At 60.6% G+C, this 14,071-nt stretch overlaps 1 protein-coding gene across 1 annotated transcript in view; it reads right to left on the bottom strand.

Annotated features, from left to right (window-relative positions):
• Nucleotides 1–11,140, bottom strand: part of DTX1 (deltex E3 ubiquitin ligase 1) — a 32,081-nt gene extending 20,941 nt beyond the window's left edge. Inside the window, exon 1 of the mRNA XM_053669902.1 lies at nucleotides 10,882–11,140. Within this exon, the coding sequence (XP_053525877.1) occupies nucleotides 10,882–11,140 (259 nt within the window). The remainder of the gene's footprint in view (nucleotides 1–10,881) is intronic.
• Nucleotides 11,141–14,071: the final 2,931 nt, after the last annotated feature.

Genomic DNA, 14,071 nt, shown 5'->3' with positions numbered 1-14,071 from the left:
CACTTACAAACCTGTGTCAAGTACGTGCCATTTCTGGGCTTGTTTGTGTGCATCTGCTGTTGCGGGTCCCCCACCCCCACCTCCGTCTCTCAGGAATGTTTGGTTGAAAATTCCAATCTTGTTCTAGCTGAGCCGAGGGGAAAGGGGCTTTGGCCAACTGTCAGCTGGAGGACTGTGGGAGCTGGGCCCCTGAGAGCGGGTGTGAGGCCGGTCACGGCCACTGCAGCCAGTGACCAGGCCATGCCTGGGGCTGAGACAAGAGATGGAGACCTGGGGGAGGGGGAGTGAGAGACAGGGAGACACACATACCAGGGAGGCTGCCAGAGAGGCCGAGATGAAAAGGGGAAATGCCGAGGCGGACGCAGGACAGCTGGGGACAGAGAGAAAATGTGTTTGGAGACATAAAGAAATAAAATCCTGAAACCTAGAGGCTGAGACCGTTGTGGAGAGTTAAGGCAAGAGAGCGGGGACAGGGAGAGCAGAGCGGGGAGACCAGGAGTGTGGACAGCAGCCACCGAAAGGCCACTAGAGCCAGTGTTGACTGCGCACAGCTGAGTGCCAGATGCTGCGCTCAGTGCTTTCCTGGCTCGCATGGCCCCTTCCAGGGAGGGACCAGAATTATTCCCGTTTTACAGCTGAGGCAACCGAGGCTCAGAGAAATGTAATCTTGGGAGGGTTGGGAAGGATGTTCCATTCGTGGGGTAAAGGGGAGGCCAGCAAGGACTGGTTCTGAAGGGTTCAGTGTGTCAAGTGGTAGCCCAGCCTAGGCTACCTCCAGTGACGAGGAGCTCACTACCTCAACTTTGCCCTCTGTTGTTTTGCTGTGAGTTTCTGCCCTGAGAATGTGGTTCTGATCTAATCCCCTGCCTACAGGTGGGCACGTGAGTGTCTTGGGCCTTAGCTTTTGCCTTGAGAAGAAGCTGTTTCTGCAGAGAGAGGGGTGGCCCTGAGCCCTCCTGCCTGCCCCTCAGCCTCCAGAGGGCTCCGCCCTGGGCGGGGCAGCCCCAAGGCCCAGCAGGGAGCCCTTCCCTCTGGGGTGGCTTCCCGGAGGGAAGTGACCTCAGCCTGGGGGCACCCAGGCCCTGACGGGAAGGGGGGCCTGTGGGAGGCAGTCATGGGACATCCTGTCAGGTGGGAGGGGGTGCCACTGCACACTGGGGCCTGTGACTAGGGCTTGGGTAGAGGATGAAGCATGAATTGAGCGCCTACTGGATGCTGGGCCCCAGCAAGGGACTTTACCAAATCCTTCACCAATCCAGAAGTCCCATAGTAACAACTGTTTGCACTCAGAGAACACTCTTTTGTGGCGCAGGCCCTCTCCCTAACGTACCCATTTCCCCCCCAAACTGGTGACTGGCGTAGCTGGCCGACCCCCAAGGCTTCTTGGGAAGACACGGCAGTCCAGCTGGGGCAGTGGCTGGAGCTGGGATTCGAACCGCAACCCACGGGCAGGGCGCTGCCCCTCCTGCCCTGTGATCGATGCGCCCGCGGTGTTCTCTTTCCCACCAAACTCTCCCGGGGGACTCGTCAGGCCGGGCAGCGGCCCATTAGCGGTTTCTGCACGTTTGAGGCTGGCCCGGGCTCCGCAGGCCTGCTGCCTGCCAGGCCGGGCGCTGGAGATGGGGGAGGAGGGAAGGCTGAGGGGCTTCAGACTTGGTGCCACCTTGAAACGGGTTTGGAAGGGCCCTCACCCTGGAAGCTGCTGGCAGCTGGTTCTGCCCACTTTACGGGCTGTGTGGGGCCTTCCCAGTCACCTGGCTTCCAATTCACTTGGGATCGGACCCCCTGGCACAGAGGCAACACCCCCCAAGCAGGAAACAAGGGGGTGGGGACAGAAGGGGCAGAACTGTATTCTCTGTCCTGGACCCTGTGTGGCCTTGGGCAGCTGACCCGACCCTTCCAAGCCTCTCCTCCCTCATCTGTGAAATAGAGATAATAGTACTAGTACTACTAGTAGTAGTGGACATTGAAGCAGTAAACACAGAGCACCTACTGTATGCCAGGCACTGGTCTAAGTGCTTCATGTATAGCAACTCAATCCACACACTCCTCTACAGAGCAGATACGATTATCATCAGTGTCCTGTACGCATGCTGAGGCACAGAGAGGTGAAGTGACTGGCCCAAAGTCACACAGCTACTGAGCTATGAAGCCGGCATTTAACCCAGCCAGATGTGAACCTCTCCCCACTTTCACTGCCATCATCCCGGTCCAAGCCACCATTACCGCTTGCTTAGACAGTAGCCTTGGTCTTGTGTCCCACCTCCCACCCTCTGGACCCTCTAATACATTCTCACATGGCACCCGGAAGGATCTTCCACAAACTGAAATCTGACCACATCGCTCCTTTGCTTAACAGCCATCAAGAGCCTCCCGGTGCCCTCAGGCGTCAGTCTAGGCTCTTCTGCTCATCTTTGCGACCTGTTCCCACACAGTCTGCACAGCCACACACTCTCACCATGCGACTGTGCCTCTGGGTGTTCGCACATGCTGTTCCCTCTCTCTGGGATGCCCTTCCACCCGCCCACCCCATGTTCCTTCCTGCTGAGGTTCAACACGGTCTTCGCAGCTCGGCCCAAGCACTCTCCACTTGGCCTCGTCTCTGCCACCCGGAGGAGGGATCTCTCCCTCCTTGGGGCTCCGTAGCAACGGGTACTTGTAGCACTCTCGCTACAGCCCAGAGCTCGCTGAGCACGCAGGCTGCTGTGTTCCCTCCGGCCTGGGAGCCTCTCAAAGGCCAGGGTGACCTTCAGCCACGTTAGCATCCAGGAGCACAGGGAGGTAGGCGCTCGGAAAATGCTGGCTGAGTGAATGAATGAGTGAGTGGATGAATGAATGGCAGCGAATGACCAAATATACACAAGGGAACCTGCGTGTGACTGATGGCTGGGCTGGAGATTACAAATGGGCAGTGAGTGTGATTTTTGTCCACATACAATTTACATTTTAAAACTATAATGACTAGGCATTTAAAAACTGCGGTGGACTCACTCAGGTCTGGATTTCAACAATCCCAAAATATCCAAAGATGTGGCCACAAGAATTGGCCCTCCTGGCAACAGTTAGCAGAAGCTGAGTCACAGTTGCCTGGTTCGTGTCCTGAAGTATTTATTGACCACCTACTGTGTACCGGGTACTAGAGAACAGCGGTGAAAAACCTCTGCCTGCCCAGATAGGGCACACGCTCCCATTAGCTGTAAGCCCCTGAATTTTCGTTCTCTGTTTAGGTGGGGGAAGTGGGTCCGAGACAGACAAGACAGACGGACAGGCAGAGAGAGACTTGGCCCAGGTCAAGAGCTACAGAGCTGCATCTTGACTCCAGGCCCCCCGCCCCGTTTCCTCCGCACCAGGTGACTAACAGCTTGGAATGAATGAAGCTTTGTTCCCTAGGACTGAGGAGCCGAGGAGGGCTCCACAATGGTGGGATCTCCGGTAAATTCTCTGCTTCCCCTGGCAGTCAGAGGGAGAGGGGACAGGGGCTCAGTGGCGGCAGGGGCCCAGCCTGTCACTGGGAGCAGAGGTGGCTTTGCTACAGCTGCCGGCAGGACTGTCCTGGCCGCCGGCGCTGCCTCCCTTGATTGGCTCGTCCTTTGTTCTGCAGCTCAGGGCGCTCCGCTCCCGGGCCCGGTGCCAGGCTCCCTCCGGTGCCCCATCACCCGCCTGCCACCACTGCCCGGGCAGGTGGAGGTGGCACCTACAGCTGCTCCAGAGGGACAGCGGGAGGAAGCCAGAGAGGGAGAGGCACTGGGCCAGAAGGGACACAGCCACACAGGACCCTGGGGAGACTGGGCCCCAGCCTGGCAGCTCCCGGGGCTCCAAGGTCAGGAACAGCCCCACATCCCGGCCCCTCTCCATGTCTGGCCTCCTGTATCACACCGATCACCCCCCCACACACATACATGCACACAGAATCTGTGTCTGCCCCATTCACTGCGGCACCCCTGGTGCCAGGGACAGTGTCTGGCACACAGCAGGTGCTCATTAAATTCCTGCTGAATGAATGCACACACACTGACCACAGGCCCATGAGAGAGAGACAGGTGATGATGGAACCATATTATAGAGGGAACTGGGGCTGAGGGGGTGAGTGTGGTTTACTCAAAGTTACGTGCCCCTCCCCCACCTTCCATCATGAGAAAGGGGCCAGGAAGCCTGGGGTCTGGGCCTCACCAGCAAGGCTCCCCGGGGCAGACAGTGCAGATTCGGGGCCCCCTGTCCTCAGCTGGTATCAGGCAGGGGCAGCTGGGGGCTGTCCTGGGGGGCGGTTCCCACCGAGTGTGATGCAATTGTAAGCAGGAAGAGGGAGATGGAGAGGCAGGGGGTGGGGGGGGGAGAAGGGCTCTGGGCACCCTCCACACCCTGACAGCCGCATGCTGAGGGGGAGGCTGGGGGCCCCAGTGTGCAGAGCCTCCACAGTGGCCAGGGCTGCCCGTCATCTCCCACACTGGCCCCCGCTGGTCACTCGCCCAACACGTCCTCTCTCACCTCCCCGACAGCACCCCCATGGCACCCCTTTACTGCCGCCTTCTCCACGGCTCCCCATCACAGCACCTCACGGTTAATAGCTCCAGTCACGGCCCCCACCACCTCCCTGTCCGCTCTCCGGCTATCACCTCCCCACTCCAACCCCGGCTGCCGTCACGGCTGCCATCACCCCCGCGTCTCCAGGTCAGTCTCTCCAGCTCTCTTGGACCTGAGGCTGGGGGGCTGGGAGAGGGCAGGAGAGGATGAAGATAGGAGAAGGGGGGCAGGGAGTGTGTGAGAGAGGGGGGGGCGCTGGGAGGAGGACCCAACCCGGCTCCCTCACCCCCAGCCCTGCTGGAGTGGGCCCAGTGCTGGTGGCGCTGTCCAAGGTGCTGGGACGGCCCGGCGGGGTGTGTGGGGTGGGGTGGGGCGAAGGGCGCTGCAGAACAGGCTCTGAATCTCCCACCCGCCTCTTCCCAGCTTGGGCAGGTGGCTCCTACCCTGGGCACCTCAGCTGTGCCATGTGTCAAGCGGGGTGAAGCCGGCTGGCTGGGCTGGCGGCGCAGAGGGAGCCGGGCGGGCTGTCAGGAAGTGTCTGCATCAGCCCCTGCTGCCCGGCCTGCTCCGGCTCTGGCCTCTGAGGACCCACATTAACGAGGCTAGTTCTGCAGCGTGGCTCTGGGTCCCGCGGGGCCCAACCACTAAAGAGCAGCAGCTGGCGGACCAGCCAGGCCCGGCGGGACCCAAGCGGCCTGCCTTCACCCCTCCCTCCTCCTCCTCTCTTCTCTCCCAGCCTCCCTTTTCCACCCAAGCCTGAGGTCTTCTCCAGGACCTTGCTGATGCCGTTCCCTCCACCCTAAAGTGTTCCTCAAACCATGCAGACCCTCCAGGGACTCCTCCTCCAGGAAGTCCTCCCCCTCGGAGGCCCGAGGCACACACTGCCCACATCGCCTGGCCAAAGGCTACCTGCGTCTCTTCTATGAGGCGTTTACATCTTTTCCCTGCTTGTGAAAGAGTGCCAATTATGTGCAAAGCAATATCCTTTGTGCTTTACCTGCCATTATCGCATTTAATCCTTGTGACAACCCTCTTGGGTAGGGACTGTTCTTATTTGCATTTTCACAGAAGGGTGCTGAGGCTCAGAGAGGTCAAGGGCCTTGCCCCGGGTCATGGAGCCAGGCCCAGGCTGGAACGCAGGTCTCTATCTGTGGCCTCAGGAGTCGGAGGGTTCGGCTGCCATTCCCATCATACGCTCTGCCTTTGCCACCACTGGGCTCTGGAATCAATTAGGCAGGGGTCCTGTCCGTCTCTCTGAGTCCCCAGGGCCCAGCCCAGAGCCTGTCGCTGAGGACAGTCCGTCTGACTGTCCATCCTGTCCGAAAGTGGGGATGAGTGTGCGGTATCGAAGGAGGCTCCCAGAGAAAGCCGAGCAGCCAGAGGCCTGGGGTGGGGGGTCTGTAATGGTGGCAGCAGAGGCAGTGTGACAGGTGGGGATGAAAGACACCCACGTATGGAGGAGTGGAACCTGTGTCACCCTGGGGCAGGCGCCTCCCCACCCAGACACACAAGCTCCTTCTTGCTCTGATGCCAGGCCGAGCTCCAGGGGCCTTCGAGCTTGGCTGGGAGCGGGTCCCAAGGGGTCCTGTGACTAGGGAGCTGGCCCCGGGGGCCTCTGGGGTTACACAGGCTGCTCCTGCCTTGGTTGACACCCTGATAACAAGCCTCAACAGAGCTTTCATGGTAGAAGGGGGAGGGGTGGTTCTCAGCCCAGCACTGAATGTGACCTTGTTCTATATCCCTAAGAACTGTCTGAGAGGCCTAGGTTCCAGGTTGGGATGGTTTGGCTGTGTTACTTTGGGCAAGTTACTCACCCTCTCTGGGCCTCAGTCTTTTTTTTTTTTTTTAAGGTCGTATTTATTTATTTATTTATTTTTTGAGAGAAGGAAAGGGATGGAGAGAGGGAGAGAAATATTGATTGATGTGGAAGCAATACATTGATTGTTTGCCTCCTACACACCCCTGACCTGGGGACCTGGCCTGCAACCCAGGTATATGTGCCCTGACTGGGAATTGAACCAGCGACCCTTTGGTTCACAGGCCAGCACTCAGTCCACTGAGCCACACCAGCCAGGGTGACCTGCCAAGGAGTCTAAATTCCAGCAGTGCTTTCCCTGCTGGTGACTGACTGCTCCTCCATCTGGGTGGCCCCACCCAGTCCCCCCGACAGCCTGAAGGTGTCTTCAGACAGGATGTCCCCACAACGGCAGGGGCCAAGCCAGACTGGAGCTTGGCCACCCACAGATGGGGGATGGTGCAGGCTTGGGGGATGCTGACGCCAGCCGCCACCTGTGACTCCAGTCTGATGGCTTGGGAGCACGGGCACAGCTGTGTTTTGAGCCCTGGGGACAGCAGTTGTGTACGGTCCCCAGCCTGGAGTCTCCCAGCTTCAGCTGTCCCATCCAGAGAATGGGCAGAAAGCTTGCACCGTGCCCCCAGCAGCAGAGGGAGAAGAGACTAGGGGACACCAGCCAGCCAGAGAGGCGGCCCTCCCCTCTGCCCCCGGCCGTGTGAGTCCATGGCAGAATCTGGAAATTGCCTGGGAAGCGGCTAAGTCATATCTCTGTCCAGCTGTGGGGACCGGATGGAAAATCCAGACTCTGGGTGAGGTCCTCGGTGGAAGTGGGGGCGTGGGGTGGAGGTGGCCGATGACCCTCAGGGAAGTCGTGGCCTCACAGGGGGTCACCGCGGTGAGTGATCTGAGATCATGTGGCCCAGGGTCACAGCATTCCCCCTCCACACGGCCCCGGACCTGTCTGCCTTCAAAGGGACCTCACACACTGTGGGGAGTAGTACAAACAGCCCAGTGGGGGAAATGTGAGGGGGCACCGGCTGAACAAACAGCGGCCCCCAGGGGATCTGGCCTGGCCTCCCCGCTGTGGCCCAAGCCTGACCCCCGGGCTTCCCTTTACTGACTGTGTGGCAGGCGTGTAGACAGGGCATTGGTGGGTCAGTGGTGTGCAGACGGGCTGGTGGTGCGTGTGTCTGCACACGCACGTGCCCCTATCCCAGCACGCGCCACGAGGCAGGTGCTTCTGCCTACGCCGTGCTGGGCGAGCTGTGGCGCCCGTACCGTCTTGCCCCACCGGGGCAGGATGAGGGCAGGAGAAGGCAGGGGTGGCCAGCTGAGGCCTGAGGGCCAGGTCTGCCTTCCTTAGGCTTTTGCACGGCTAGAGAGCTAAGAGTGGTTTTTACATTCTTAAATGGTTGAAAAGAAAGAAAAATATTATTTCAGGACCCATGGAAATTAGAGGAAGCCATCCAGTTTCAGGAGAACACAGTTATGTTCGGTCATTTACTTCCTGCCCTTGGTTGCTCTTACGCCACAACAGCAGAGTCGGGCTGTTTCAGCAGAGGCTGTGGGACCCACAGAAGTGAAACACTGACCCCCTGACCTTGTCAGGACTTCTGCCGGCTCCAGTGCAAGGGCGCTAGCAAAGCCGGGCGTGCAGCTCTACCCCCAGCACTGAAGTGCAGCCTTGATGAGCTTATCAAGAATTTTACAACAAGAAAGTCTAGACAGAAGCTGTGTTCATTTCAGCACACATATGCAAGCTTTGGGTTTTACAACCGTACATTGCTTTGTGTGTGTGAGAGAGAGAACCATAATCCTTTTAAAATTCGGTCTCCCGTTCTCTTGTATGGCAGTCGGCACACGCTGGGCCGGGGGTGGGTGATGAGTCAAGGTTTGTGGGATCAGGTAACAGGCTCTGTTCTCTCCATCAACCCAACAACCTGCCTAATGACAAAGTGACTGTTGCCCATTTCACAGATGTGGAAACTGAGGCCTGGACAGGACACCTGCCTGAAGGTCTTCCCCAGGCCATTAACATTGAGGATGAGACGTTCTTTCTTGACGTTTTTGCTCCTGGAAGAAGTGGGGCACACACTGGGACATGGCTGGTGGGGAGGCGTCGCGCCCACCCCTCCAGTAGTTTTCCATCATTCCCGCTCCCCTGCCAGCCCCGTCGGTTCCGGGCCTTCCTCCCTCGCTAGGGGTCTGGGCAGGCTCCCAGGAGCCCGGGTGGGGAGGAGAAGGGATGAGTGCTTTTCATTTTTTTCCCTTTTCCGGCAAACAGGGGCAGGTGTGGAGTGAGCAGCTCCGGGGGGCGGGGTGTGAGGAAGTGACTGAAGCTGAACGTCTGGGAGACCCAGCAGGGCTGTGACGGGACAGAACCCAAGTGCGGGGTGCTTCGAATAGAAAAGGGCCCGGAAAGCGGAGAATCAAAGACAAATTAGCCAGCTAGGCAGCCTTGGGTGGGGCTGCCCCTCTTCTAAGGAACCCCCTCTGCAGCCAGGCCCTGAACATTCTCCGCCCAGCGGTAACTCTGAATCTGCAGACCACTGAACACCGAGCTAGTGAGAAAACCCACCTCCTTCTAGGGCCAGACCCCGGCCTTCCACCAGAGAAGGTTCCGGGAAACGCCCGAGAGTGTGGCAGGCGGCCGTTGCCCTTCTCATCTCTGTCAGGGACTCAGTGCCTCACTGGAGGAAAAGGCACGAGGACATGATGGCAACTTGCTCAAGGGCTTGTAAAGCCCTTTTTGTGGCTACTCAGGCAACGCCCCTGACTCCTCTCATATCACCTTCTTCACATCCGCACCACTCCAGACACATTGGACTTAAATGTACTCTGCTCACCACAGGGCCTTTGCACAGGCTGTTCCCTCTGCCTGGGCCACTGCCCCCCTCGCTTATTCCTTGGACTTCCGTTCCAACATCCCTTCCTCAAGTGAGCCTTTTGTGACCACAGCCCCAGGCTGGCTGGGCTTCTCACACATTCTCAGACCTGAAACTGATTACCTGAGTTTGCTTGCTCCCCAGTTGCCCCGGGACCTCCTGCCTAGTCCTCTGGTGGTAAACCACCCCTCAGCACCCTGTCTGCCCGGCTCCGGGTGGTCGCCTGGTGCGGAGCACGGGGTTGCACAACGCAGCAGAAATCAATAAGTGATCGTATGGCGGCGTGAATGAAAGCTTGGCACTGCCGCCGGCGGCAGTCAGTGCCTAGAGTTACGGAAATATCGACGCACGGAGAAGGAACGTCAATAAACGGGATTCGCCGGGGTGTCCACACTCGGTGACCGCTCTGCAGGCCCCGAGCGCCGTTCTAGGGCAGCGCCGCCCACCAGAGCTTTCTGCGGTGGTGGCAGCTTTCTGGATCCGCGCCAGCCGAGGTGTCAGCCACAAGACCCATGTGGCTGCTGAGAACTTGCGACGTGGCTAGTGGGACCCAGGAACTGCATTCCCAATTTCAGTTTTCATTAACATAAATTTAAATAGCCACGTGGGGTGTGTGGCTGCGGGATTGGATTGGGCAGTGCGGCTCTAGAGGGAAGGGACGGCCCTACTGTCTCCAAGGCTGTGACATGCAGTTCTGCCACCCGGGGACTCACAGGAAGACCCCCACACCTTCACCGGCTGGTCCTCGGGGTCACACGTCACGAGGATTCTTTGGCAGCCTCCATCCTCCACTGCCCACCACGCTTGTGACAGAGCCCACCAGGCAGTGACGACTCGGGGAGATCCCCACCAGGACGGTGCGTCTCCAGAACAGAAACGCCAGGACCGGACCTCCCCATTTTTATCATCACCTTCCGCAGGACCACCGACACTGCTGCCCACCTCATTCTCTCCATCGTCACCACTCCCTCTCCCCACCCCCAAGACGACCACCAACACGGCCACAGGCACCGCCACTTCCACAGTCAGCTCTGGCCCCGGCATCAGCTCCCACACAGGCTTCCCCGCCGGCATCACCACCAGCACCCCCTTGCCCCTTGGCTCCCCCAGCATCATACCACCCCTACACCACCGACCCCCGAAGCCAGTGCAGGAGACCAGCTAACACCTTTGGCACTGGAATTCAATGGCCCGGGCTTACATCCCAGCTCTGCATGTAAATCACGTAGCTTCTGTGAGACTCAGTTGCCTCATCTGGAAAATGGGACTAATACTAATCATACTACAATCATAAGACTTACTACTGCCTGGTTGTCCGAAAACAATCAAATGAGGAAGTGCACCAAACGTCCTTTTGCTCCGAAAGCGGAGTGCCAGGGTTTTACGTTCTGTGCTCAGTGTGCACAATTTTATTTACTCCTTATGTGGAGGACAGAGCTATCCATCCCCTCATTCCACAGACGAGGAAACTGAGTCCAAGAGAGGTGGTGATGCACCTGCCCAAGGGCCCAGGACACTGCACCTGGCGAGGCTGTCCCTTTTGGGGGGAGGAGTGGGGAGGCTGGACCGGCTGGCTGGCCTTCCTGAGGTCCCGGGCTCCCTCCTCAGGGACCCTGGGGGATTTCAGCACCCCATCGGGGAAGGTGGAGCTGGGGCGCGGCAGGGGGCAGGTGCACTCACCGGTGTCCTGGCGGAACTGGTGCATGGACTGCAGGTCGATGATGTAGGGCACCAGCTGGCTGTCCACCTGCCCCAGGACCACAGAGCCGCGGGCGTCCTCCTTGAGCACGTTCTCGATGTGGTGGCACACGGTGGCCGTGTAAGGACGCCAGCGGTTGTGCTCGTTCAGCCACTCCCACACCACTACCCGGGCCACGTTCTGCGGCGGGAAGCCCAGCCCGTTCACGGGCATCATGACACCCTGGCCTGGCCGTGACATGGCTGCTGCCGCCTCAGGGGCCAGGACCCCCCTAGGATGGCCCAGCTCCTCCTGGGCCTGGGAGCGGGCGGGGGACTTCCTCTCTCCCCAGGGGAGCGGCAAGGACTGTCTGGCCTCCCTTCTGACTGCCCCTCCTCTGTGGGCCCGGAGGCTTCAGTTAAGTGAGGGTCGGGCGTGTTCCGGCTCCGAGGACCCCTTCCCGGCAGAGCCGTCTCCGTTAAAGGGTGCTGCTCCGCAAAGCAAGTGTCTTTCTTAGGAGGGGGGAACGTGGCTCTACATTCCTGGGATCCCACCGCTGGGACAGGGGAGTGAGGCAAGCGCCCCTGCTCTGGGCCCAGTCTCTTGCCTGCGGGTCTCCTGTCCTTCCCGGTCAGCGCAACCCGCCCGTCACCCCGGAGGCCCGGCCCAGCCTGCTGCTCTCTGCGGTGCCCAGCCAGCCCTCTGCGTCCCGAAACGCCACTGCGTCCCAGACCCTGCTCCTGGCTCCAGGGAGGCTGCTGGCCACGTCCCGGGTCCGCCCCCCCGACGGCTCCTGCTGAAGGGGGCGTCCCTGTCCCCCTGGTCCCTGCTCCACCGCGTCCTGGAAGGCCTGGGTGGCCGAAGAATGCTCGGGGGAGGGGTGTGGTGCGTGTCGCCGGCCTGCCTGCTCGGCTGCGGCTCCGGCTGCGCCGAGGGGGACGAGGGGGGCGGGGGCCGTGGGCACGCCCCACCCCACTCGTGCTCGCGACCTGCCTGGAGACAAGAAGGAGAGAGGGCCCTTTAAGAATAGAGCGCGGCGGCACCCCCTCCCCCTTCCCAGGAGAGCGATCGCTTGAGAACAATGGGGAGCCGATGGGGGGGGACAGCAAGGGGGCTAAAGGGGGTCGCCGCCCGCGTTCCCTAGGGGCAGGCCTGAAGGCAGGGCTGGAGCCGGGGGAAAGATTTTCCGAGACTCTCGCCTGCGACGCCCCCTCCTCAGCTTCCCCAGCGCTCTCCTCCCCCCGGCCGGGGATGCAGGGTGCGCGGGGGTGCGCGGGGGTGCGCGGGGTGGGGAGAGGTGGTGCAGGCGCGGCCCAGGCCCCTCGGGGGTCGCGTCATTGAGGAGGAGAAGCTGGAGCTGGGTCGTCGCTGGCTCCGGCCCTGGGGGTAAGAGCCCCCTTGCCGAGCCCAGACCTCCCCACAGCGCGCGCGGGGCCCCCCGCAGCAGCCGGGGGTGGGGTCCCGGAGCACCCCGCGCTCTCACCGCTTAGCCGCGCCGCGCCTCGCCTCTGCTCTCCCCGGGCTCGCGCTTCAGCACCGCCGCCTCCTGGGCTCCCCCCGGAGTGGGAGGGAGCCGCGGTCCCGCCTCCGCGCCCTTTCCCTCCCTGGCCCCGCGACAGCGCGCGGGGCGCTGGGCTTTCCACGCGAGGGCAGACTACGCCGCCGACCGACGGACGACGGACGCGTGAGCCGGCTGCGGGATCCCGCCGGTGGGAGGCGGCGACGGCCGCGCTCTGCGAGGGAAGGAGGAGGGGGCCGAGGAGGAGGAAGGGGCGGAGACAGATCGCGGCCGTCAGCGCCGCCGGCGCCGACACGCGAGTCTCTGGGGCGCCCCAAATCCTGCGCTAGGCCCACCTGGGACCCCAGGAGGTCTCCTAACTCCAAGCAGGGCGCAAGGCATGGAGTGAGGTTGTCTGTTGGTCGCTTGCTTGAAACTTGGTCATCTTTACATTGCTAGTCCAGGGCCTGGCACACACTAGGCGTTCAATAGATGCTTGAGTGAAGGAGTAAGAACCAGAGATTGTCTAAAGAAAAATCTTAAAACATTCTAGGGCAGTCTTCTCTTCTTCAACTATTTGGGGTGAGGGGAGTGAGGTGGGACTGACAAGGTCCATCAGAGCCGAATGGAGTCATGGAAGCTGAAGCGTCCATATAGGGAGACTGAGGCCCAGAGAGGGTAAGAAACAGGCCCAGGGTCACACAGCAGCTTAGAGCAGCACTCAGGCACCAACCCAGAGTGGATTCTCCTCCCAGGATCCAATTAACTAGCCCAGAGCCCGATCCCCAATTCCCCAAAGCCACCACGTGCTCCAGGGGAGTGGGAGAGTAACAGCACCCTGCCTGCGAGCGGAGAGGGGTGGGGAACCTGGGCAAGGGGGCAACGGCCTTCACAGAAGATAAGGGCCAGCCCTGGGCGAGGGCCGGCTGGCTGGAAAGGGCAGCAGGTGACGGCAGCAGCTCAAGTGTTAACGGGATGGCCAGCTCTCCCCCCTCTGGCAGGCTGGACGCAGCTGAGGACACACATCAGCCACCAGCAGGGAGGGGGTGGCCCACCCGGGGCCTGCGGGTGTTTAGATTAGGGAAGATGAAGGATGCGTCCGGGAACTCCAGTCCGGGCAGCAGATGGGGGTCAGCGGCCTGTCTGGGAGCCTGCCCGGGGCGGCCCACGCTCCTCTTCCTCTCTGGGGCAGAGGGTGATAGATAAACTTGTCCAGGTCCTGGGCAGGCTGCTCAGGGCCACTTTCCCAGAACTGAACTCCGGTTCCCCAGCCAGCTCCAGGGACCTCCCCACCCCAGGCGCCTGCTCTGCCCTGCAGCCTGGTGCCTGATGGGCCTTTCCAGATTGGGTCAATGATTCTCCTTGCTTGCGCCTGCCGCAGACTGAGAGAGAGAGAGAGGAGTGTCTGAGGACAGGGCCGGCTCTGCAGGGATGACACTCCAGTAGGGTCACTGGGATTTCAGCCCAGGTCCACCAAAGACTTCCCGGGGACCCGTGAAGACCTCTCCCCCATTGCAGACAGACATGTCTGCACATTTTCCTGTGAAGAAGAGCTCTGGCTTTCAGAGATTCTTCTTAAAGGGGGCTGTGACCTGAAAGATTCAGAGCTGATGCTCAACGACCTTATGTTATAGAAGGGGACCCGCGGACCCCGGGCGGGGAGAAGGCAAGCTCAAGGTCACATGGAAATTTAG

The sequence above is a fragment of the Artibeus jamaicensis genome, unplaced genomic scaffold (assembly GCF_021234435.1).
Source record: "Artibeus jamaicensis isolate MK-2021 breed Jamaican fruit bat unplaced genomic scaffold, CSHL_Jam_final contig_525, whole genome shotgun sequence".
Lineage (NCBI taxonomy): Eukaryota > Metazoa > Chordata > Mammalia > Chiroptera > Phyllostomidae > Artibeus > Artibeus jamaicensis.
This window is presented reverse-complemented; position numbering and strand designations above follow the sequence as displayed.